Raw genomic sequence first — 25,465 nt, 5'->3', positions numbered from 1 at the left:
AGTACAAGAACCGTGTCAGCCTTGTTTATGCAAGGCCCAGCTCGACACACACCCACAGACACACACAGTATTACATGCAAACACACTTGTGCAGCAGGAGCAGTAGCAGCACTGAAAAGATCACTGGTTTCCCCCTGTTATGCAAATGCATCAAAACGCTTGAGTGAGAATTATATATGAATCCAATGAGGCTTTTTCTCTCTTTTAGAAATGCTTAGCCACAAGTACTGAGAGCCCTCAATGGCAAGCGTCCGCTTCACTCCCCGGCCATGCGTATTATTCAGCTTGACGAGACGCAAACTGACATAAGCACCCAGGCTCACTTTCACTCACTGGCAATCCGATTATATGGCCAACACGGCATCAATGCTACAGGGCCAACAGGCAGTGAAGTCCGTCAAGCATCCCCTCCTCCACCCAAGCTCCTTCTTTCCCCATTCATAGCACCTTCTTCAACTGCCCTGTGCAGCTACCCCTCCCAGACACTCTCACACACACTTCTTGAGGCCTCCAGCCTTAGTAAACAACAAACTTCCAGGACAGAGTTTTCAACGGACAAATTCAAACCTGATCAAAACTTTGTTTGAAAGATGGGGGAAAAAATAATGAATTAAAATCTGAAAACTCTTCTACCTTCCATTCACTCTAAACAGTTGCTTTTTGCTTGTTTCAAGCTTTCTTGTTGTGCACATTACTGGAAAACATGCAAGCAAGCATTTGGTTTTATTTTAATTGCGTCAAGCTTGTTCTCGTGCAGCTCTGCAGAGCACAAAGACAGCATTAGGCAGCTGCATGCAGTGGCCTTCTGAACCCTGTCTAGTGCCTGTTCATTCCATAATAATCAGATATTAGCAGCTATATCTATATCAGACAAGTTCTGCAGGTTGGGCTGACCAGGAGAGTTACCACTAATGTCACCATGGGTCTCCTAAGCTAAACCGGTCTTGACAACCACACAACCCGGCCCTCTTTTCCGTGCTGTGCAATGACGCTTGGGTCCTTAGACAGGGCACTCGTTGAAGCAGTGGGTGTTTACATGACGCTACCCCAAAAGACTGCCAGGTGCTCGGGAGGGGGTGGTGGAGTGGAGTCTCCTCTCATAAATCGCCCCAAATCCGTGAAACTAATGTCGAGATGAGATTAAACTTGCACAGAGATACATTTGCAATTGATTAGCACTGAGCCACTGTGACAAATTGTATATAATTTTGAGAGAGTGTGTATGACCCTTTGTGTGCGTGTGTGTATACTTTTTCCAATATCAGCACCAGATTATTGAGAAAACTAAAGAGGTTAGTTAAACAACAATTACTTAAAAGGAGTTCAAATGAGGTGTCTAAATACCAGGTGATTTTTTGTTTGTTTTTTATTTTAATTTTTAGGAGTCTATTTTTTAAAAAAACTTTTTTTTTTTTTTTTTTACCAGAAACCAGCATTAAAATATTTCAGACATGATGTAATTGCAGTAACTTCAGGAAGAGTTTAATAACCCAGTCAAGGATATTCCACCTGCCTGCCTATCCCTTCTAAAACAGGGATTTCAAGCACTACTGTGTTTCCTCTGCACCCCTCTGTTTTGTCTGGTATTAATGAGCAATTAACTTTGCATACAAGGTCACGGACAATGGTATTGGTTGTCAGATTATGCTAATGCTGTTGGCAGTGGCTCCACTGAAAGAGGACAGGGAATCCTTGTGAATAGAGAGGGTTCTGGCCTTTCTCCAAGATCAGAAAATGATATGCAAACTGTACCAACATGCGTTTTAAAAGGATTAGGACACCACTCGACATCCATACCAACAACTGCTAATAAATGAACAGAAAAAAGGTGAGGCAAGTGTCCCCCGTCTGGCCCGAAAAGAGCAATTCTGCTTAGAAACTTGCGATTTAAAGTTTGGATGGTTGCTGTGAAATTGATATTCTTAAGGATCGCGATTTGATAAGATGTAACTTTGGGGTTGTGAAGATGAGATCAAAAAATGATAACAAAAGGCCAAACTAAAAGAATTCAGTGTGTGGCGAAGCAAACAAAAAAGGGAGCCTGGGGTGAAACTAAGAAGTTGAACTCCCATGACCAAGTGAGAGGGAACAGGTGCAGCTAGAGTTCATACAGAGCGCTTTGTGTCCTGATATGGCTCCGGTCCATTTGGGGAAGAGGGAGGGGCCCATGTTTAATACAAAGTTAATATCAATTTAATGCTTGTCACTGTTCTTCTGAATCTTGTGGCATCGCTAATTCGCTCAGTGTTGAGCGGGGTTTTTGCACCGCCTGCACCAGATGCCACAGGGACCTTCAGTGCTGCAGCGAGCAGTGAGGTGAAGCCGCGGCCAAAACACCCCAAGTGGGAGCTGCTGCTGAGGTGAAGCCCGGTCACAAACTGAATCCATTGAAATAGATGTTTGGTTAACTTCACATGGCAGGAGCAAGGACCCATTTCAGCTTCATCTGAAACCTGTACACACTGGGACATTTTAAGAAGTGTATGGGCTAAAGGCCGGAGTCATCTGACAAATGATATACAGCGAGGGCACAAGCACTCACAAACTTCAACAAGTAGTACCAAAATCATTCAAAATTGGAGGGAATGGGGGGCATGAAGATTATCATAAATTATTTTAATATTATCAAAGAAAGATGAGTTTAAACCTTCTTTTTAATAATTGCTTTAAAGAAGCTGTAATTTATCATGATCTCACTGAAGTAGTTGATTTAAATAAATGTATGTACCACGAGATCATTTCAGCCATATTGAAAATGCAAAGAATATCTTGATTTAATTAAGTACATTCATTTTTTTTTATCTTCTACTTGCTTCCACTGGCTTGTCTGCTTTCCTGCATACTTGTTTCTTTTAATAAAATTGGATTTACTGTATGAATACTTCCACACTGGCAAGTAAAAAAAGATTCAGGTTTTTTTTGTTTGCTTGTTTTTTAGATTATTAATGTAGCACACCATCATGTGAATTGTTGTTTGTAATCAGCCAAAACTAGTTTCTCCTTTTTCTGTTGCAAGTATAATAAGTGTTGCAAACGTGATCCAAAAAACAAATGATCTGTTTCCAGATTTTTATTTTTACCCGTTTATTTTTTTCATGCATGTGAAAATAAATGTAAAAAAAAAAAAAAAAAAAAAAAAAAAATTCTGGAGCTATGTAGTGTTTGAGGATTCATATTTTGGACACCCAACACAAAAATTATGCAACTTACACTTCAAGTCTACCCTTTTCCCTCAACTAAAGCCTACTTATATTTCAGAGTGCACCATTTTTTCGTATTTAAATGTTAATGGGTAACCAGGATGGCGTTGTATTCAAATGGAAAATATCGAGTACAAATATGTAAAATATGTAAAATAAATGAAAGCAGTAAAACCACTGCTTCTTTACACAGAAACAAAAACTTACATGGCTTCAGTGTTTAGGATCATATGTGCAAAATTAGACTTTTCTTTAACATAATGAAACAAACTTGGACATTTTTCTGGTAAATTTGAATTTTGCAGTATGTAGAGCTACAAATTCTTAAACTTTCGACGTGCAGATTTTTGTTTATTTATTTTACAATAAGCTCCTAGTTTTGTTGTAATGATTCAAAGCTAAACAGTGATGCTAAAACCACACTGAAATCGCCACAACAGAAGTTGTCGGGATGGATGTGTTAACCCAGAGAATGCGTTTCACGGAGTCAACAGACCCTGATGGAGGTGGATGCCAGCTAAACGGCTGCAGGGTGGAGATGGATGGACTGGTGGCCGGTGTCATAAACCAGGCAGCAACCAGTCAGCACAATCTGTTCGTCCCGGTTAAGTGAAAAGACGGGGAGTTCCCTTTCCTCGATGCGCCCACGTCACTGATAAATAATGAGGGAATAATAAACAGTCAACCACCTGTCGGACCCGCAGCACAATAGGACGGCCCATAGAGAGCCTCTCATGCATGGGTAACATATTTACTCAGCCCCTTTCACTTAACGAAGCAGAAAGAGAGCCAAGATAATGGTTAAGTTCATCTATTTGGTAAACTGGCATGGCCCTGCCGGAAAAAAAAAAAAAAAAAAAAAAAAAAACTAGAACACTCTTAGGAAAAGTGTTTAATGTAATCAGTATAACTGGGAGTGTAAATGAATTGCATCTCCTGCAGCTGCCACTCTGTAATGGTAATCCCTATACAAAGGCTATCAGGGATATTCTGAGTACTATAAATAATACTGGCAATATGAATAATATTGCTATGTCAAACTGACGCATTAAAAACTAAACGGTGAATACCACCGCGGATCCACACATGCGCAGTGATTTATAAAACACTTCTGGGCTTGAAAGACTACAGAGTATCACGTGGTGCCGCCTAAACTTTATCTTGTGAGTATCTGAATCCCTGCGGGATAATTATATAAAAGTGATGGACTGCATCGTGCTCTGACAGAGGAAGGGAGGGAGGGTCGTTAGTGTTAATGTTTGAGAGATGCGCTATTAATGGCTTTTAATTCAGCCGCAGCCAGCTGTTTTTACTCGGCCTGGTAAAGGAGCGGGGACGTGGCAAGCTTGCAAAGCTCGTAGAAATTAGTCTCGGTCAGCTAGAGAAGCCTATGCTTCCTGCTAACCATCTGCTTACCGCTCACAAAAGAAGGATTTCGGGCGGCCGAGTAAAGGAATATAGGCTCATAAAAAAGCTTTGAAGGTCTCGTTACTTAGCGGAGGTGTAGCTGCCGGGACGGAGCGCTGTGTTAACGCCTGTTTGTGCGTCCTGCGCTCGTGAATAACGCAGACGCACCTCTTATAAGTGTTGACTCTCTTTAAAGGATCATTTCACGGAGGCGTTCCCTTTTAATTATCGGATTGTGGCCACTTAGACTGACGTAGAACTGCTAATCATGATCTGAGCTGATCCCAAATGAAGCTTTGCTTCACACAGAAATGCGACTCAGAGAAAGGAAGGAAGGCTGATTTTTAATTCTTTCAGAGTTTAACTCGCTCTTCCACGTAACGGTGAACCTGTTTTCCTCAAAAACAAACTAAAATATGGTCTAAGGAGTATAACTATTCTATTTTTTTGTTTTGTTTGTTTAAATGAGACTGAAAAATTGCACACAGTGAGTTTCATATGTGTAAATGAAAATAATCAGTGTGATCAAACTGAATTTTTGGTAAAGAAATAATAGTAATTAAGACCTAAAATGCGCTGAGCGTTGTACTCTTGAGCTCAAAGAAAACATATAAACGAAAAAACAATTTGAGCTAAATTACATATTAAATCAAGTTGTAACTTTTGTTTACATTTTAAAGCCACATATTTCTTACAGATTGGTTTTATTTTAATTGTTTGTTTGTTTTTAAATGGGTTTAATGCTGGCAACAATTGCCCCCCCCCCCGAGTCTGTAACGCATTTTCGCCTGATTGCGCTGCTTTAACAGGTTTTCGGGGGGGGAAGCTGACAGAACACGACTATCAGGCTCCAAGTCGCTTTAATAAGAGTTTTATATGGGGTCTCAGTGTCCGCTCATATGAATGCGTTTTAAATCAAATCACAGATGCACTTTTATTCAGCCAGTTAAAATAGCAGAACAAAACCGTCTTTAGAAATAAGGCTTTTTTTTTTCTTTTTCTTTTTTTCTTTTTTAATTCCACTGGGCTTTTTCTGAAGGCGAGAGAAGGAAGGGGAGAAAGGCCGAGGGGCGCCTCCTCCGCAGCTGAGGGTGACAGTTAGTTCATGGTTAACAGGATCATGAGCGCACGGCTCAGGCCGCACACTTCTACTCTGCGCACAGCCGCAGCTCAGTGCGCAATGAATGAAGCCTGTGCAAAAAAGAGTGATATTTAACACATCTGTTAAAGCGTTTTGATAGCAGAAATCCGTTTAAGACATTATTCCATGACGAGGGCCAGATTGAGTGTTGAGAATCCTATGAAACCCTAAAAGTGATTTACATCTGAGATGCTGCCCATGTCTGCAACTGATGTAGAAGGTGTAGGTTTAACAATAGAAACGGACTACAGTTTATTGTAATAATGACACCCATAGAAATCTTACCTGATTTTTTTTTTTTTAGAAATCCACCTCAATATTCTTATTTTTTGCATAACTGACAATAGATTAAAATAATAACTAAGCTTTTCTTTTAAATCCCGCATAGCAGAAGGGGAACGTTAAAGCGAAAAATTATATCTTTTTAAGCAGTCATTAAATCTCCCAATATAATACCTGAATACAAAGATTGCTCTTTAATTAGGGCGCTTGGCTCTGCCAAACAAAACAAACTCAAAGGAAAGTAGCCAACATGCAAAATTGATGACTGAGCCTCCTTTGTGGTCCCCGCATTGTGTGATACTTGCTTATGAAGTCTAATACAATCATAAATTGCGTCCTCCGGCCAATCAGCGGCCCGGGAGATGCTGCATGAAAGCGACCCATGTGGAGAACTTTGTTGAGCACCATTGTTGAGGCTGTCAGCCCTGAGAGGAGGGCCAGGGCCGAGGTGGGGGGGGGCAAGCTGCTATAAAACTTCTCTCCCCAGAGTGAGGAAACCAGAGGAGTTAGCAGTTGTTCACAAGACTGATTCTCTCCCAGCTGACACGAGGAGTATTTGAATTTTTCGTAAAGCCGGGACCATGATGATCCCAAGCGTTATTGCGCCTCCTGCCTTCTACCCCGGGCTGTACCGGCCCACCGCGGCTCTCCCGCTCCACCAGACCCTGCCGTCGGCCTTCCAGACCCACTCTAGCTTCCTGGTGGAGGATCTGCTGCGGATAAGCCGCCCCGCCGCCTTTATAAACCGAACTGTTCCGTCAGCGAGCGCCTCCGTGCCAACAGCCACCACCGTGTCCACCGGCGGCGCGCCGGAGCACACGGTAGCGGCGAGTGCGGGGACGCGCGAATCGTGCTCACCTAAAACATCGGTGCCGAACAGCAAGGACCCGAGTTTTCTCAAGTTTGGAGTGAACGCCATCCTCGCACCCTCACCAAAGACGGGTGAGTAGACACCACACCATCTGCTTTCTCCTTACGCGCATGCGTTTGATTTAGAGCCACTTTTTTCTTTTCTAAATGAAGGAATGACTTTAACATGCTCTGCTCTTCAACAGCGTCCTCACCCCCTGCAGTCCACAGTCTGAACACCAAGACCTTCCCCGTCCCCTGCTTTGACGCAGCCTTTCACCCCATATTCAGGGCGCCTTATTTACCAGGTAGGCGCAACTTTTGTTTATATACTTGCTTCTTCCTTATCGATGACTCTCTTTAGCCTTTAGAGTTGTGTCTGTACTAATTGCATCTAAATGTAAAACACTTTCACACCCTCCTGTCATATATTTTAACCAAAACAGAAGCAGAAAGGGAAACAAACAGCCAGAAAAGAAGAAATCACTGTCTCATTAATGGGGACCGCTGGCTCTGGCCTCTGCGTGGACCCACACACCCACCCCCTAATTAACCAATTATCCCAAATCGTCACGCTCTAAATTTAAGGCGGGGTGGCGAGTTATAGTCCCCTTGCTTCCCATTGGGGGGCGTTTTGGCATTTCCCCGGCACCGCGTTTTCCCACAGCGTCCGGGGGGCCAGCGGGCCACTGTGGCGGGCAACAAAGCCCTCACCACCGTGACCAATTTGGTCAGCTCCCACCGGGTGAACCACCCACACACCCCGTAGAGTGACTTTTACCAGTCGGACCAAAGGCGTGAACCAGTCATGCACTAATTTCCCTATTAGGCGCTATTGAGAGTTTTCAATATTCTCACAAGACCACATAGCGCGTCGTTGTTCTTGGTGCTGCTGCGAGCGCGGGGCAGCTGCAGTCAGGGGGGAGTCCAGGCAGCAGTGTGCGGACAGGAACAGCGTCCTTTGCCGGGAGAGGGGGATTTTCAAATAACGCCAAGGTTTAAAAAAAAAATCCCAGTTGCGCTCCAACTGGCACAGCCGGGGAAAAGTTTTCTGCATGCTGGGCGACTCATAGGATAGGTTACCGCTGACCTCAAATCCCCACTCTGTCTGTGCCTTAAACGTTTCTCTTTTCTCCGAGTGGGCCAATCATCGAGTTGAGATAAAGAATAATCTCTTAGAAAAGTCTATAAAGTCGCTAGTCTTTCATTCAGACAAATCATAATGGAGATGGAGTCTTTTCATGGGCTCAGCTGAATGCCTCAACAAAACAACTCCAGCGTCCTGAATAGCTTTTCGTGTTCATTTAATGAAAATGATTTGAGGGCACGAAAAAAAAGCACCATTCCCCTCCACTCTTCACTCCTCCTCCAAGCATCAGTATTCTGGTATGCAGTTGTGTTTAGTTTGAAAGTGTAAATCTCCTTTTGTTGCGATAATATATGGCCTTCGCCGCCTGTCCAGAGTCTTTTCACCGTTAGTTCATTACTACACAATTACCGTTCACGGTTTATTAACTCCTCTATCCGCCCTCACAGGGTTCCTTAAAGGATATGCTACCTCTTTACCATACCAATGCGGTTGGGGACCGGCCAATGTGCTAATTAGTCACCTCGTGCCATTTCACTAAGGACGCATGAGTATTGCACAGTTCCAAAAAGGGAAACTTCAAATAATCCATTGAAAGCTGGTCCTAACGCAGAATCGTTATATTCATGTGGCCATGTCATGGTCTCATGTCCAGGCAGTTTTAAGTACAGCAATTCGGTACATTGGTGGCATGGTCTTTAATGATTGAAAACGATGCTAACTGCTTCCACTTAATCTGTTTTGGGGGGGTTTTCTGCAATGTAGCATCTTCATCCGTTGTTCCAATCCCGGGGACTTTTTCGTGGCCTTTGGCAGCCAGAGGAAAACCCCGGAGAGGGATGCTGAGGAGAGCGGTGTTCTCCGACGTGCAGCGCAAAGCCTTGGAGAAAATGTTTCAGAAACAGAAATACATCAGCAAGCCCGACAGGAAGAAGCTGGCATCTAAACTTGGCCTAAAAGACTCGCAGGTAAAACTAGCAAGTGCTCAAAATGTTCAGTACGCCGTGCGTAATTTGTGCGTAAAACCAGTTTCGTAATCCTCAAACGACTAATCCACTACTTTATCCACTCGTGATTTTCCCCTTCTTGCAGGTAAAAATTTGGTTTCAGAACCGACGGATGAAATGGAGAAATTCCAAGGAACGAGAGCTGCTGTCATCCGGTGGATGCCGCGAGCAGACGCTGCCCACCAAAGCCAATCCGCACCCGGACCTCAGCGATGTGGGCAAGAAGTCCTCAGCCGAGGACGAAGAGGAAGAAGAGGAAGAAAAGGAGTTCGGAACAGAGAGAATGAGGGCGGCAGGTTCCACCATCTCCTCTCCCTCCCTCTCCAGTAAGCACTCGGACTTCTCGGAGTCAGATGAAGAGGAGATAACAGTATCTTAATTTATTTTGAAAAGCGAGTATAGAGTTATTACCCATGATCTGTTTTTATGGGACGGTGACCAGATTAGTAGGAAACTGCCGCTGTGACAAACCATCAACGTCGCCGTTCAAACAAGTTGCACCCATGTTTGTGGCTTCATCAGTGCATGCGCACTGGACAGGATCTGCTACTGAGACACAATTTGCTGTTTTGCACAGCTTTGTTCAATTGTACAGTATTTTGTACAAGTTTGTATGGAAATTTTATGCCAAGAATATTGCGTTACTTTACATTGACACTGAATAGAGTTGTTTATTGAAAAATGTAGCTATTTTGTTAATTTATATCAATTTGTTTAATAACTATGTTGTATTATGTGCTGTATATATGTTTATTTCACCTTTTGTACAAAAACCAAATAAAACTGTAAACAATTGAAAGTCACATGTGTGCGTGCGTTGTTTTAACATAACAGTTTGACCATTCAATCATAAATAATTATTAATTTTATTGAATCACAATAACTTAAGACTAGTACAGTGATATCAGATTTAATTCTCTGAGCCCCGGACAAACCAGTGATGAGAAACTGCACCAATCTGCTCTGATGTAAAGAGACTGTACACAAAATACTCCTTTTCAAGTACTGTAACAAATTGGCTAGAAAAAGGTCATCAAAATGCTGCGCAATAATCAACTATTTACAAAATTATGTTACATGTAAAAAAAAAAAAAAAAGTACATTACTAAGAAGGCTAAACATTCATTGAGTTTGTGAGTAATAAAACGACAGACGAGTCAAATGCTTGATAGACATCCACACCTCTCAGAGCGGGTTTACACACGCAAACAGAATTAAGTCTCTTTGTGCTTACGAGGACAGTAGCAGGGAGAGGCCTTATGAAATACACAGACACACTTAATGGACAAAGAACGTTGGCCACAAATCTGAAAAGTCTTCACATATCTGGTTCCATGCTGTACATCTCGAGGCAGTGCTGAAAACAAACACACATGCGGCTTTTGGCTTCCATTTGGAGATCAGAATGAATGTTGCATAGGATAGGTGAGAAAAACATGGAAAGTTGCGCTGAACTCCGTGACCCCAGCTTTAAGCACCCCTCCCAGAAGGCAGGCTGGGAGGCTTAAAACAAAAGTACGATATTCGTAATTCTTTAAGCTACTGAAATAATGGCAAACCGCTTTTCATTATCATTCAACCACAAGCACTTTTATCTCACCTCTGATTAATTATATCACTATAAACAAAGCAGCATATGCACTAGTTTTCCATAATTAGCTCAATATGTAGTTATGACAGTTTTGTTCATCACAAATCACATAAAAACAGACAATAAGTGTGGCAGAAGCACAGTTCAAGGATGTGGATGAGGTATAAAAAAAAAAAATTAAAGACATTTTCTTAAAGTTCCCCTCCCCCGTTCAACCGCCAATAAGTTAAGTTTGGGTACTGAGCACCACAACACATCCGAATCTTTTTCTTGATAGTGATCCAGATATTTACACCATCTTCTCAGTTCACACATCCATACAAAAGCACTACTTCTCTTTCATGTGTATTCAATCCTGCGGCATTGGTGATTAATATGATGAGAGGTCAGCATCACTCCTCGACAACTGCAGTCGCTCGAGGTGAGAGTTGACTCAGAGCCCTGTCAAGTTTACAGCCATTTAGAGGAATAAATAATTCGCTAATGCACGTAGAAAATAGTAAGGCATTGTTTGTTAGAATTCAGTCCAGCACCAAAAGGGTTTTGTGCTACAACAGCCTGCTTGGGGCTAATGTGCGTGGAGATCTCAAACGTTTACTAAGGGGGTCGAAGCATGAGCTCACAGACTTGCACGGTGAAGTTGTAACACATCAAGTGGAGAAGAATGTCTCAAAAAGGACAAATCTAGCTGTGGTGGATGCTAATTTCCCAGTAAGTGCCCTTTCCATTTTAACATTTTTTGGTGAGAACTTTAAAGGGATTTTGTAAAAGAGATTTTCATATGTGCAGTTTTTTAAAAGTTACTTTACAGATGCTGTGGATTACAAAAAGAAACAAAAAGCATTTCTCAGGAAGTAAGTGTTTATATTTGTTTGTTTAGCCAGTAAAACCTACATGTTATCCTTCTAGATTTACTGGAATAATAATTTCTTAGCTATAATGCCATATTATAACCTCTGTGGACCTTAAAGAAAAACTGCAATATAAAATACCAAAAAAAAAAGTGTAAGTAGGTTTTGTGATAAGAACTTTTGATTCAACTAAGCTTGCCTTCATAAGGTCCTTTCTTAAAACACGGTGTAGACAAAGCTTTGCTACAGTATTTGCTTACTTCTCTGGTACCATATAGAAAGCCAGCAGTTCCCATCCTTCATGTCCACAAACACACTCGGATATGTCTGGTAGGAAATCATCGCTTAGTTGGTTTTAATGGACACGTGTCCTTCGATAGACTCTTTTTTTTTTTTTGTCTTTGCTAGTCTGGGATGGACAACTAATGACCTCTCTGAGTAGTCTGTTGGAGTGAGATCAGGCATGCTATGAGACTGAACATTCACTTTGGCTCGATTCATCCTCCAGCGATCACACAGGCAACTTCAGCAATGGAAGAGGAGGGGGAGCAAGAAAGTGGCTGGCTGTTCCTCCATCCATTCAACCCGCAGCAGCATAAATGTTTCAGAAGGCTGAAGCACAGGGTTCACTCACGCTCCAGAGCTGAGGGCCTGTATCGCCATCTGCAGGCAGCTCTGGTACACTACAGCTTAGCAGGACCAGTAGTGTCTTAGCCTGATGTGCTTGGACCGATGCTGCAGCCCCATGGAGGATGGAGGACTCCTGGCTGGTGTTTTAAGTACACTGATGGCTGGTGATGATGGTAATGATGAAGCCTCGCCAAGAGCGACAGGCTGTGTGCTTTTCTTCTGTCTGTCTGGAATACATGTCAGGCTCCAGAGAGAGGAGCCACGGGCCACAGTGGTGAAGGGAAAAAACCCCACAAAAAAACAGGACAAACAGCGCAGTGCAGTAGAAACTTCTGCTGCCCGTTTACTGAAATGCAATTTCACTTTTTTTTCCTTTCCTTTTTTAAAGTGTTTGGGTTACCTGCACCCAAATTAAGGTGGCTGGATTTTGTGGCATGAAATTCAACCCTCAAAAGGAAGTTCTCACACTGAGAACAGTTCTTATTATTTAAAAGAAAAAAAAAGAATTTTTAAAAGTGATGCCGGTGTTGCCTTTAGATAGCATCACAAGGTCGACTCCAGCGATGAGTCCAGGATGTCATCCTGGTGGCTGTTGCTGTTGGAGTCGCTGTCGTAGCTCTGTGGGCTCGACGAGGTCGCTGCCTCCTTCAGACGCATCAGCATGTTCATCTGTCGGCACAACCAAGTGTTTGACTGAGCTTTATGCACGAAGCTGTTTCTTTCACACACAGGTTATAGTAAACACTGTGCATTTGGTTTAAATTGTTTAAATGCTCAGAACAGAAATGGGCATCACAGCCTGCTCTTTACTCACCAGTGGGTCTGCGTCACTGTCACTCTGTGGTGGCTCTTTTCTGACTCCTTCTCTCGGGGCTGAGTAGCCATCGAACCCGACATCCTCTGGCCGGAGCTGCAGCAGCGGGGGCCAGTCACCTGGGGGGGGAGTTGCTGACCACGGGTAGGTGTCAATCACCCAGGCAGCTGGGTCTTCCCATGCAGCTCTGCGGCCATACAGCTACAGAGAGAGACGAACAGCAGAACTGTGACCCAGTGAAGCTTTGAGGTAGACAAAGAATTTAGGACAACAGTTTTGAAAACAAGTTTGTTGCCTGGGGTTCAGGTTTATGAGTAATAACTAAAAGTTACAGCAGACAAGAGTGAAAGCTGGAACAGATGTGAACAGAAATGAAAGAAGACACAGCTTCTGATTCTTGGATGAAATGTGAAAAATGTGAAAGAGAAGAATGGTAATATGTTTAATAACTCTAGAAACAAAAACTAAGCCCAACCTGCAGTCCCTCACGCACTGCCTCCAGCATGTAGGGGATGATGGAGTAATTCCAGAGATCAGTGAACCAAACCCTGGATCCTTCCACGTCCATGGGACATGACAAGAAGAGACGGGGTCCTGCAAACCACAGAGCAGAGTATAAATACTGCTTCCACACTGGCATCTATGCACTCCCTGTTCTTCGGCGTACTCTCACCAATGGTGACATCAGAGGAGCTGTGTGTCTCCAGGAAGCGGTTGAGGTGGTGCCAGACCCGCGGGACCCAGTCGATAATCTTCACCAGCTCTACGCTGCGTGTTCGGTTGCTGATCTCCATCTCGATCAGCTTCCTTCTCAAGTAGCGGCCAAGGAAACCTTTCACTGGCTCCATGTGGTTGACACACAGCACCCACCTGATCAGAGATCACACAGGTATATCAGGACTCAGAAATATAACATCATACCGCCTGTCCTGAAGGGAGAAGCTGTAACTAAGATCATGTGAATCTAAGCATTCAGTTGCCAGGCTCTACAAAAACAGCCTACGACATAACCTATTTCTCAAGCCAGGGAACCAGGGTTTTCTCAAAAACCCATCTGACCAGAAGCTTGTTAGAAAACAACCATGTTTTTTTGGGGTACAAACTGCTCTGACATATTGAACTAATTGTTGCCCTAATATTACATTTTTATATTTGTAGCTGTTGTTTACAGTTTTGCAAACTACAAATCATAAAGAATTAAATTCAATATATTCAAGAGTCAACCCAACACTTACTTAACCCTAGGAAAATTAAATATCGGAGCTCTTAGAGGTGATAAATTCAGCTATTACCTCCTACGACCCGCTAAAGAGGAATTCCTCTGCAATGTAGCTTTTTGTGCTTGTTACATTTTGCAGACTGGGTTTAACATCCAGCATGTACAGAATCTGTGTGCATGTTTACTTTGCTGGACTTGTGATCCACGTTGAAAGTGACGACAGCATTTGGAGTTTGCGCTCGGCGCTCCAGCAGCAGCAGGTGACGCAATAGCTGATTGGCCAGGTAGGTCTTTCCTGTACCGCTATACAAGTTGTTGGTATTTATGCTTGTGCTGGTGCATTATGTTTTAATTACTGTGTGGTTGTGTCTCTGTGTTTTATAAGCAGTGCCAGCCAATAGAAACAAAACGCTGGGATTTTTTTCCCTCCCGGGTCTTTGCTCTTTCTTGTGCTCATTTTGTTTTTCGGGTGCACACATATTTGTCCGTCTAGCTGTTCCAATTTTTTTTACATTCCTTCAGGTCCATTCTGACAGTTTCAGCAGGCTTCCTCCAGGAATTTGCTGGCTTTTCTAAGTTCTTATATTGATGCTATGATATTTATTCTTTATACTGAGGGGATGATTGTTACTCTCTCACTGATAAATTCAAAAACTGGGGTGAAAAGTAGCCAGAAATACAGAAGAAGAATCAACTGTGCTGAACAGACCTGTCACTGTAGCTGTGGGCTGCATGGAGCCAACCTGTAGTAACATTTCTAGGGAGGTGCATGTCAGGTTAAGCTGTTGGGTTTACGTAGCTATGGCATAAATCCCCAGTTTACCTGAAGTTGTGGTGAAGCTGCAGGTTGGGGGCAGATGAAGTGGCTTGGCTCATGGTGCCGATAATGTAAGGGCTGAAAGGCAAGAAAAGTACATCATTTCATGAAGTCACTGAACACGTTGAGAGGGATTTACTCTGCTTTAATCTGACATAACTCGCTGAGCTGTTCTAACAGGGGTTTAACTTTGAGCTCAGTTCATTTGAGGTAAAGTGAAGCTTACCTGCTCTACAGAACAACTGTACACATTTTCAAATAAATGTGATACTTCTAGTCTTTATTGAGTAATAACAATCCATTCAAGCTTTAGGAGGACTATGCAGATGGAATGTGCAGTGAACTGACCTGTGCTGGTAGTTGCAGTTGAACAGACCATTGAAGATTTCTCCCAGGGAGCTGACATGGTGGAGGTTGTCCAAGATGACCACTAGAGGGCTCTCTGCCCCTGAGACACTGCTGCACTGCTCTGCCAAACCGGACAAGTACTGACGCAGCTCCTACAAACACATAGATTATGTTTTACATTTCTCAAGTCAGGGAACCAGGGTTTTCTCAAAAACCCATCTGACCAGAAGCTTGTTAGAAAACAACCATGTTTTTTGGGGGGTACAAACTGCTCTGACATATTGAAATAATTGTTGCCCTAATATTACATTTTTATATTTGTAGCTGTTGTTTACAGTTTTGCAAACTACAAAATATAAAGAATTAAATTCAATATATTCAAGAGTCAACCCAACACTTACTTAACCCTAGGAAAATTAAATATCGGAGCTCTTAGAGGTGATAAATTCAGCTGTTACCTCCTACGACCCGCTAAAGAGGAATTCCTCTGCAATGTAGCTTTTTGTGCTTGTTACATTTTGCTGACTGGGTTTAACATCCAGCATGTACAGAATCTGTGTGCATGTTTACTTTGCTGGACTTGTGATCCACGTTGAAAGTGACGACAGCATTTGGAGTTAGCGGTCGGCCCTCCAGCAGCAGCAGGTGACGCGATAGCTGATTGGCCAGGTAGGTCTTTCCTGTACCGCTGGGGCCTGACAGGATGACGCGCCTGTGCTCCTTCAGCAGGGAGACGTAGCGCTGCAGCATCGGTTTGGGGATGAGTGTGTCAAACACCAGCGAGTCCACGTTTTCACTGCCTGCACCTGGACACACACACACACACACACACACACACACACACACACACACACACGGACACATATATTCATGTCATGGGAGGTTAGCAGTTTGCAGAAGATGACTGAGTTTGTCAAATATCTTAATGTTATTTTCTTTAGTTCAGTTAAGCTAAACTCCTCTACCTTTCATAACCAAAGTGTATTAATTAGATTTTTTATCAATCAATAGTTTGTTTAAATTCAGATAATTCATTGTATCGCAATTAAAAATCCTTTCTTTTGACAGCTTTATTCATTGTTTGTTCTTTTTTTTTTTTTTTTTTTTTTTTTTTTACAGTGAATTAAAATGTTTTATTCATTTATTGAACCCAAGACATATTTTAAGTTTTAGCACAAGGTGTTTTGTTTTGATTTATTACTGTGGGAAACCTTTTTCTTAAAAACTACTCTCTATAATATATATATAACTTTGTGAAGTTCCCATGATGAATTTAACATGCTGGTGATCAGCCACATTTCCATCGAGCTCATGGAAACCGAAGGCTGCCAACTCATTGGGACCAATGACCAATGAGAGGTTGGTACCTTTGAGCTGGATGTTGATAGTGTTGTCTCCCACCAGGTAGCCGCACGGCAGCAGCTCAGGCGTGTTGGCGGCACTGGGGCTGCTGGGCCGATGGATTTCTCCAATGTTGTATCCCTGCACGCTGTCTGAGCTCAAGCCTAGCTGGCTCACTGGATCCACATGGGTGATGTACTCCTGTCAGAGATAAATCATTTAGCAGCTTTCTAAGGACTGAAATGTTTCTGAATGAGAATGTTTTGTCCAAAAGCATGAAAGCGAATGGAAGGAAATGATGTTTATATAATATAGGAAGCATAAATGTGTCAAATACAGCCAACCATGTTTTGTTTCTATCTGATTCTTAACCATTTTCCTGTCTTTACCTTGAAAAGGCGTCGGACTACTCCATCCAGGACATCCCACTTAGTTTTGCCACTAACACCGATGCAACCAATAAGAAAATGTCGAGGTCGAGCCTCCTGTGATGGAAAAATTAAGAAAGTTGAATATACCAAAAGCCTACAGATAAAATTAAAACCTAAAAACAACCAGAAAAGCATTTGTTACACCAGTCTCACCTCTCCCCACTTGCTGTCTTCATCCAAGCTAACGACAATCCTCACGTGCCGCCCCTCCTTCCTCCCTCCTTCTCCGCCCGTGTCGTCCAGCAACATGTCTGACCGGAAGACAACGTTACATGTGACTTCTCCATTGTCAGTGTTACACATTAAAACATTACATTGTTAAATACACTGGAGTAATGTATCACATGCCCCAACTTTCATCTTGGATAAACACTGGTCGGTATTTAATGTAAATCTATCCTGAACGGTGCAGGTCCTGTCTTACCCAGGCTGGTAGACTCACTGGTGGTGAGGTTGAGGCTATGTTGGGAAAGCCCTGGTCCAGGCCCTGGGGTGTGGCCGTGTGTATGAGGGGGAGGAGAGGATGAGATGGAGGCCTGGGAGCCCGTCCTGCTGCCTTGGTTCTCCAGCTTCAGACGGTCATTCTCCGCCTTGAGCTTCTCGATCTCCACCTGCAGACAAACATCCGAAAATAATCTTTTATGTACATCGTGTCAGCTTCTGTCAAGCACATGTATTCATCCTTCCTTCAGGTCAATTAGACTGTTAGCATTAAACTGTATTAAACACCAGAGATCAATAACGCTTCAGTCACATGAGTACAGCAATAATTGTATGCAATCAGAGATTCAACGTTTACATCCATCTCAATGTGAAGCATACTCAGTAAGCTCAGTCTGAAATTTGCAGACCTGCATGCGGTTCATGGCCTCGCGGAGTTGATCTAGCTGATGTGCAGAGCTAAGAGCCTCCAGGCGGATGTCAGTTAGTTTCATCTCCTTCTCTCTGAGCTCACTGCGCAGCTGCATCACCGTCTCGGCCTCGCTGTCCAAACACTCTGACAATCTGTATATGCACACAAGGCAATGCAGTTTGGAGCATTAATATAGTGCAATTTGAGCAGTTTGGTTGTTTTGTGTCACATGCAGATGTTGAGCTTGTACACACAGCGTGTTGGAGTGCGTGTTCCTGAGCATGTGGCCTGTGGCCGAGGTGCCATTGTGAGGCAGCTTGGGGGAGGATGGCAATGAAGAGTCCGTCATCTCCTCGATGTCAGAGTGAGAGGAGGCCGACTTTGGAGATTTCTTCTTGCTGAATGCTTGTTTGAAGGAACTTCGCAACTGCAGGAAACAAAAAGAAAAAAGAAAGCGAGGCGGTGAACAGGTGAGGTTATTAAAAAAGCTGCTGAGAGGGGAAGTAGTGGGAAAACAGCAAGTGAGTCGCAGGGAGAAGAAACAGGGGAAAACTGTCTTATGACTGGCTCAGAGCTACAGCTCCACATTACACTCCAAAGTGTAATATGTTATGTTTACACTCTTATGTAAACATATTTGTTTTCTTCTTCTTCTTCTACTTCTTCTTCTAATGTTAGTAATTTCTTTAAGGTGTTTTGGCAATCTCCTACAAGAACCACAAGCATTATGATTCTTCTGACATTTTCAGGTGAATTTTTCCTTGAAGAGCCAGCTCGAGCGTCATGAGAACAGCTTTAAGGGAGAAGTAGTGTTAGAAAAGAGCAGAAAGGCACTACGGTGACAGCAAAGTGCAGGAAAGGAAGAAGAGGGTCGATGTTAGTAACCTATAAAAAGTGCAGGGGTTAGGCTTCTTTCCTTTCATTTCACATAGCGTACCATTCTTACCTCATACACCTGCCACATGAAGCGAAGCACAGGAAGACAGAGAGACAAAACAGCACATGTTCATATGGGTTTGGGGGTGATAATGTGTTACGGTGGGACAAACAGATTAAACTAGAGATGCCTACAGGACTAGACATTTTATTTGACTTCAGGCAGCTGCGAGCTAATTCTACATCACAGCCACCATGAAGCGAGAGGTCTTTCATGATCCATTATATACTCTCCAACACACGCTGCCCCCATGCACTCAACACATCACTCACTGTATGAGCAGCACCTGCATGGAGGAGGCTCCTGTGGGGTCTCATCTATCCAAGCAGTGGTATTTTATTATCACTGTGACCTAAGGCAGGAAACTCTAGAGGATCTGATGTCTAAAAGTGCTACATTGCTCTTCCTGACATTTGACAACATCTGGATTAACAAGCACAGGTGGCCAAACACATTGTTTCAGTCAACCAGGAGGAAGAGAGGGAGGAAGAAAAGTTTCGTACTTCATCATCTCTGACTTGTCCTCCGGTGCACAAAAAAGTCTTTCAACAACAACAAAAATTTTTTAAGTGTGATATTTGTTGTATGATCACTAATAAAAAAAACACTAATGACTCAACAGTGGGACAACACTCTATCCAGAAAGCAATTACTACATAATTTGCAGGTCAAAAGACAACTACTACATTTAGCTAAATATCAAGGTAAATCACTGATGTTTTCTGATCTCTAAAATAACCAGTCAAATCCATCATTACTTGCTTTTCAACAACACTGAGCCTATGAAAATACTGTTTGTAATCACCTTCTCCCCAGTCAAAGAACGCTAAAGAGGAGAAATCCAAAGATGTGTCACCCACACAAATATGAAAATGCAGATACACAAGACAAAAAAAATAATAAAAAATGGCTGCTTGTTGGTTAAGTCACACAGTGCAATCACCTCCTTGTACATAATTTATTTAAACTGCTGGCTTCTTACCCAGTTCTTTTTGTTCTTCTTTTTGTTTTTGGCGTCAGCATCCATGTTGGAGCCCACACTCGAGTGGCTGGTCGCGCTGGCAACACTGCTGACGCTGTCGGAGGAGTGCTGTCTCTTGATGCGCAGATCTGGCTGCTGGTTTTGTTGTTGCTGCTGCTGCTGTGGACTGCCATTACTGCCAGCTGGGGAGACAGAGGATGGGGAAAAGATGTATGTCATTACAATGTGTCCCATAATGACCTTTTTCCCAGACATGTCTATACAGAGCCTCTATACTAGAGTGCCTTTGCATGATTCCCAGTTCATAATCCTGATATTATTGGCACAAATTCAAATTGCTGTACTGAGGCGTTACTGTTATTTTCTGTACCTGTGCGATCCCCTTTAGGTGTAAGTTCAGGTGTGTTAATGACTCCATTGATGGCAGCCTGAGCAACAGCATTCTGCTTTTTCAGAAGCTCGATGGTCTTCCTCAACTCATTCAGCTCGGAGTCCTGTACAGAAAAAATATGATGATCAACCTAACAATCATCTACAGAGACCTTGTGCACATCAGAAACCAAACATTTTTTTTGTTTTTTCTTTTCTCTTTTTACCTTCTGCTCGGCCGTCAAGGTGAGACTTTTCAGCCTTATGGTCATGTTGCCCAGAGACTGTTCAAACGCTGCCACCAGGTGAGCCTTCACGAGAAACAATCAAATTACATCTTAACAACTCCTTACATAACATGGCAAATATACAAATACACAAATTTTAGCTAACTTCAGAGAGCAAAGTGAATGGTTCGTGTATAAAGAATTGTATCCCAAGTCTGTTTTATAATATTCTGTAAGTGTATGAAACAATCTTGATTTAAATGAACACCCTGCTTCTTCTGAACTTTTTCTGAAATAAAGGAAAAAAAGTGAGACACCTTGAGTGAGACCTTGAGGCTAAAGCCCAAACATGTTAGTCAATCCATCTTCACACCAAAATGAAAACATAACCAAACCCAAATAATATACTAGACAATAATGTCCTTGGAAAAAATATTATCTTCTGGAGAGGGCACATTACGAGTACAACTGTGACAAAACTGTTCCAAAAACAATCCTTGGATCCTTGGCTCATTCAAGGCCACAGACAGTCAACGATTGGTCAGACCTAGTTTAACTCTAGGTGGGTTTTTTTGTTTGGTTTTTTTTTTGTTTTTTTACACGACCTTCTGAGAGAGAGGTAAGTTGGGTATGTGTTCACAGTTCAAAAGAAATACACAGACACAGACATAACATGTCAAAGAAAAATAATGTGAGTGCCAAGGATTAAAACTAGAGACGAATTTACAACAAAAGACTTGAACTTTTCCTTTTGAGTGACACGGATCATTATGATGATTTAAACAGTTAGACATGGGTGAACTTGCTCATCCTTCACTATTATGTTCTGGGCTGTGAATATAAATATTCCGCGGACGCCTGTAGAAATGTGTGTGAGAGTTGAGCACAGTGCTGACTGACATGTGATTCAAGTCGTGACTTTTTAAAGCAGAAAAATGTTGTCAGCCTCCAGGTCTTCAAGGTGTGTTCAGATAATTCATCACGCATATAATTACATTTGAACAAAGCCCACCTCCCCAATACCTCAGCTCCTGTCTGCTCCGTCTGTGCTTATCTTTCAACACTCGTGCGCACTTTGTGTATCCAGGCGTCATCAACAACAAATCTTTATTCCACATCTGGGACAAACCCTCGGCATTGTGCTGGGACTTGACACTGCTGTAATGTAACACCTCTGCCTTGCTTCCATATCTCTAATCCACAGTGAAACTACTAGCAAGCGCCCACTCAGGCTGCAGATTACCAGCTGAGCGTGGCAGGACTTGTGCAATACAGGAGCGGGGTTGGCAGAAATGATCGTGTCTAGAGATGCTTAAAGAGATGTTCTGATCGTTCTGCCAGTTGTAAAATGATACCTGTAGGAGCTATCCCCTCAGTCTGAATAAGTGTTTCTGCCTGTGTTTGGGAAATGTTCAGGAATTTGAGAAAATGCTGGCATTTTAAAGAGCTCAATACATTTGTTAATACTTCACTAATCAGCAGTTAGAAAATTCAGCATTTAGAAATGAGCATATATGAAATTATTTGATATAAAATGGCTTAATTAGCTTAATCTTTGGAAAATAAAAACTAAATACTATATATAATAAAAGGGGTTTTTTATTCCCTTTGATAGTTTTGACAGATGTTCTTGAACAGTTTGGGTTTGCATGTTCTGAAGTGCTTGAGGCCTTACATTTGCACTTAGTTGTGTTGTCAAGGCTGAAACTTTTTCCTGGGAGGCATCCAACTCCCGCCGAAGCTTGCGAATCTGAGGATTTAAAAGAAAAAAAAAAAAAAAAATGGCATGACATCAAAAGGTGCCAAAACAAAAGCATACACACATAGATTTAAATACATGCATGCCTTCATGGAGCATGTATGTAACGCTAAGCACATAAATGCATCCAGCATCAAAAGAGTCAGGCTCCCAGATTGAAGCTCTGAAGCTGTGATTGAAGTTCAGGTTCAGCGATGAAATGGCAAAAAGCATAAAAGAGCATACGCAGGTGTTCACAGGAACAAGAGCTTGTTACAGGGTCAGTCACAATACAGCTACACGTGTATCTGGATCCAACTGTAAAAACATCCCCGTGTTCCAACAAGTCCAGTGGCTCCGTGTGGAAAATTAAAGAGGCGAGAAGTGCTGTGGGCGGGCTGAAGCTTACCTCCGACTGAGACTTTTCCTCATTCTGTAAAACAAACACCAGAAGATAAGAAAACCATTAGAGGGCACACTGACTGAATTGAGACAGACTTTAATTAAAAAGCAGAGCAAAGTGGAGGTTGGAGCACACTCTCGTCTGATTTGTTAGCTCCATGGAGATGAGCTTTATAAACTGTGGAATATATTGTCTGGCGTAATATGTCTGGAAAGTAGAGAAATCCTCCTAAAGGCATTTCACTGAGAGATTCATTGTCTTGACAGGCTGCACATGGAACAATAGTAAGAAAAGACAGGTAGTCAAATATGTACAGAGTGAGAGCATGCAAAACAAACGCTCGCACGAACACAACACACCCTGCTGCTGTTCACCAAAACAGCGAAACACGCAACACCCACATTTATGTGTAAACACACTGCAACGGAAAGATCTTTCTTAGCAAGAGGTGAGTGTATTGTTGGATCAAAACTGGCCTCCCTGAGGCTAAAATTTAATACGACTATGAAGCCGTCTTACGCCATTTCCAGCCAATGACAGCGACGTAGCAAATGCCTCGGTTTTCCATGAATCTTGCATCTTCTGATGAAGATTAGATATAAGATTTAATATGAAGCTTTTAAATACAAAATTAAATTTAGAGACCTTTGCAGTGTGATCGACAGTCTTTCAGCATAGCTCCTGAACTTGAGCAGAACAGCTGATAAGCCGCGATTTTTCCATCTGTCCACTTTCCAGCTCCTGATCAGAGCAGCAGCACGCAACAGCTTTTATCATCTAATCTGTGCACAGAGGTGCGTGAGCACATCTGTGTTGTGGCACGTGGGTTACTAAGTGGCATCTGTCCACATACGCAAACGGAGCTGTCAATTGCACGCAAACACTAACACACACACACGCACACACACACACACACACACAACAGGCTTATCCTAGATACCCAAACAGTAGTCTGTCTTGGAAACGCAGACAAAACACATCATGTATTTTCCTCTGTGGTGACACATAAGCTCTGCAAATGTGAATATAATTTAGTTAGGCAAAATGTTTGCATGCTTTTATTAAGGACAAGCTATAAATAGGATAAAAGAAATTTCATAGCAGTGTAATTTCTAACCTGGAGACCTTTAAACTAAACTGCACATGAATCTGAATCTCTGAAATCAATAAAGCACCATTACCTTGCAATCTACACTCAGAAAAAAAAAAGAAAAAGAGTTCCACATAATCAGATATTTAACGGCTGTATTCGACACTCAGACCACAAGAAATACAACAAAGACTTTCTGCACCCTACGGCCCTGCTCTGTCTCATCCCTACCGTTAGTTGCCACGATGCGACAGCGCCTGTCAAGGATAAAGTTGCCATCATTTTGCTTCCACTCTCTTCCCCTCTGTGATTTCGAACCTGCGACTCTTTATCTCAAAAAGAACCAGCCAGTGTCTGAGAGTTTCTCTGCTACACCTGCCCAGGTGAAGAAACTCACACAGGGAGGAGGAGCCACACTGTGAAGCACAAACCTCTGACTGGCTACAGTGCATACTCGTGGGCTGTCCCGTGTGACTTCAAACAGCCGATTTCTCACAGGATCTTTGAGCTACATATCTGCATGGATTAGGGGGTACATTCACCAATTCATGTAGTCAGTATATCATAACTGCACTGACAAAAGAACAAACTGGTTTCTCCAGTTTCCATGTGAATTGTGGTGCTGCTGCAATACCACAATACCTGCTGCTTTGCAAAGACTGCCTTAAATGAGATTTTGCCTTTTAGATACCATCACAACAGTGCATGCTTTCTCAGTAGCAGTTATATTGAAATGTTTTTCTTATTCTTTATTTACCCAAAAATAATGTATCCAGAAAAAATGCACCGCTTGTCTTTTGCATCACTTTAAAAATGTAGTTTTTATTGAGAACCTCAGTCATATTTAGCCCTGATTAACTCTGTTTAACTTGGCAGTTTCTGAACTCACCGTGGAGTAAATGGAAGAAGTGCTGGAGACCAGAGACAGAGATGATCCGTGAACTGAAAAGACAAAATGTGAAAGCAGTGATTAGAAATTACATCTGTAGACACAAGCACTACCTTCATTATCAGCAGACCTCCCACACTCCCCTCACTAACCACCCACTCTTTTCCAACACTGCCCACCCAGCACGGTTCCTCCCAGTCTTCCCAGCTCCTGCCCACCTCCTCATAAATGACATAATGACTGCTGAGATAAAGAACTCCTACATGCAGCAGTCAGACTGTGGCGCAACTAATGACTCAACTGGTAATAACACATCAGAGGCAAGGAAACAACGCCAGCACTGTTTCCTGGCTGTGAGCAGATCAGAAAGGATCAGCAGTGTGATGTCATCAACCGCACCGAGAAGTTGTGCCGATCCCAGCTGATTTATTAGTTCATAAATAGCCTTGTAAGTATGAGATGTGAGCTCACAGAGGACTCACTTTTATCTTGATTTGGTCTAGACAGAATCATGTGCTGGAAGCCACATGAAAAGGAGAACTGCACTTTAGTTTTAGATCATCATTATTAGTTTGCATCTTTTTCTAACTACTAATATCCATTATTATTCACAGAAGTTGTTTTATACAGGACGGCGGTAGCACTGAAGGTTTTATGAGTGCAAATTCCAAGTAAGTCTCTTTTAGCCTGCAGATGCAGGAAGAGCATCAGAACATACAATGATAAAATGGGGAGGCTTTTGGGTGGAGGGGATGGAGTGAAACTGTATAATGGTGTCGCTCTTAAAAAAAGGGCAGGTCCGACAAAGTGTTTTGAGTATAATGTGACTTTTGTCCTGTCACTCAAAGAACAGTCGGGTAACTCTACACTTGGGTAATATGCACATGTACACACACACACTCATATCCTCACAGGCCTGCACACTGCGAACCAACACACAAACACAAAGCAAGAGTGTGCGA

At 42.5% G+C, this 25,465-nt stretch overlaps 2 protein-coding genes across 8 annotated transcripts in view; one reads left to right on the top strand and one right to left on the bottom strand.

Annotated features, from left to right (window-relative positions):
• The first annotated feature begins 6,011 nt into the window (after positions 1-6,011).
• On the top strand, positions 6,012-11,429 carry dbx1a (developing brain homeobox 1a). Its single transcript, XM_031740963.2, has 4 exons — positions 6,012-6,972; positions 7,086-7,187; positions 8,732-8,934; positions 9,059-11,429. The coding sequence occupies exons 1-4, from the start codon at positions 6,612-6,614 to the stop codon at positions 9,350-9,352; spliced, it is 960 nt and encodes a 319-aa protein (XP_031596823.1). The 5' UTR covers positions 6,012-6,611; the 3' UTR covers positions 9,353-11,429.
• Positions 9,824-25,465, bottom strand: part of nav2a (neuron navigator 2a) — a 209,517-nt gene continuing 193,875 nt past the window's right edge. For all 7 annotated transcript variants that reach the window (XM_039603162.1, XM_039603226.1, XM_039603266.1 and 4 more), the window contains 19 exons: positions 24,504-24,556; positions 22,531-22,554; positions 22,059-22,133; positions 20,384-20,467; positions 20,158-20,281; positions 19,788-19,969; positions 18,123-18,295; positions 17,867-18,020; positions 17,440-17,626; positions 17,169-17,266; positions 16,974-17,069; positions 16,611-16,785; positions 15,814-16,049; positions 15,244-15,395; positions 14,902-14,973; positions 13,533-13,729; positions 13,335-13,453; positions 12,860-13,060; positions 9,824-12,714 (listed from right to left, as the gene is read on the bottom strand). In XM_039603162.1, coding sequence (XP_039459096.1) covers positions 12,589-12,714; positions 12,860-13,060; positions 13,335-13,453; positions 13,533-13,729; positions 14,902-14,973; positions 15,244-15,395; positions 15,814-16,049; positions 16,611-16,785; positions 16,974-17,069; positions 17,169-17,266; positions 17,440-17,626; positions 17,867-18,020; positions 18,123-18,295; positions 19,788-19,969; positions 20,158-20,281; positions 20,384-20,467; positions 22,059-22,133; positions 22,531-22,554; positions 24,504-24,556 — 2,528 coding nt within the window. In that variant the 3' untranslated portion in view covers positions 9,824-12,588. The remainder of the gene's footprint in view (positions 12,715-12,859; positions 13,061-13,334; positions 13,454-13,532; positions 13,730-14,901; positions 14,974-15,243; positions 15,396-15,813; positions 16,050-16,610; positions 16,786-16,973; positions 17,070-17,168; positions 17,267-17,439; positions 17,627-17,866; positions 18,021-18,122; positions 18,296-19,787; positions 19,970-20,157; positions 20,282-20,383; positions 20,468-22,058; positions 22,134-22,530; positions 22,555-24,503; positions 24,557-25,465) is intronic.

The sequence above is a fragment of the Oreochromis aureus genome, linkage group 1 (assembly GCF_013358895.1).
Source record: "Oreochromis aureus strain Israel breed Guangdong linkage group 1, ZZ_aureus, whole genome shotgun sequence".
NCBI classification, from domain to species: Eukaryota; Metazoa; Chordata; class Actinopteri; order Cichliformes; family Cichlidae; genus Oreochromis; species Oreochromis aureus.
This window is presented reverse-complemented; position numbering and strand designations above follow the sequence as displayed.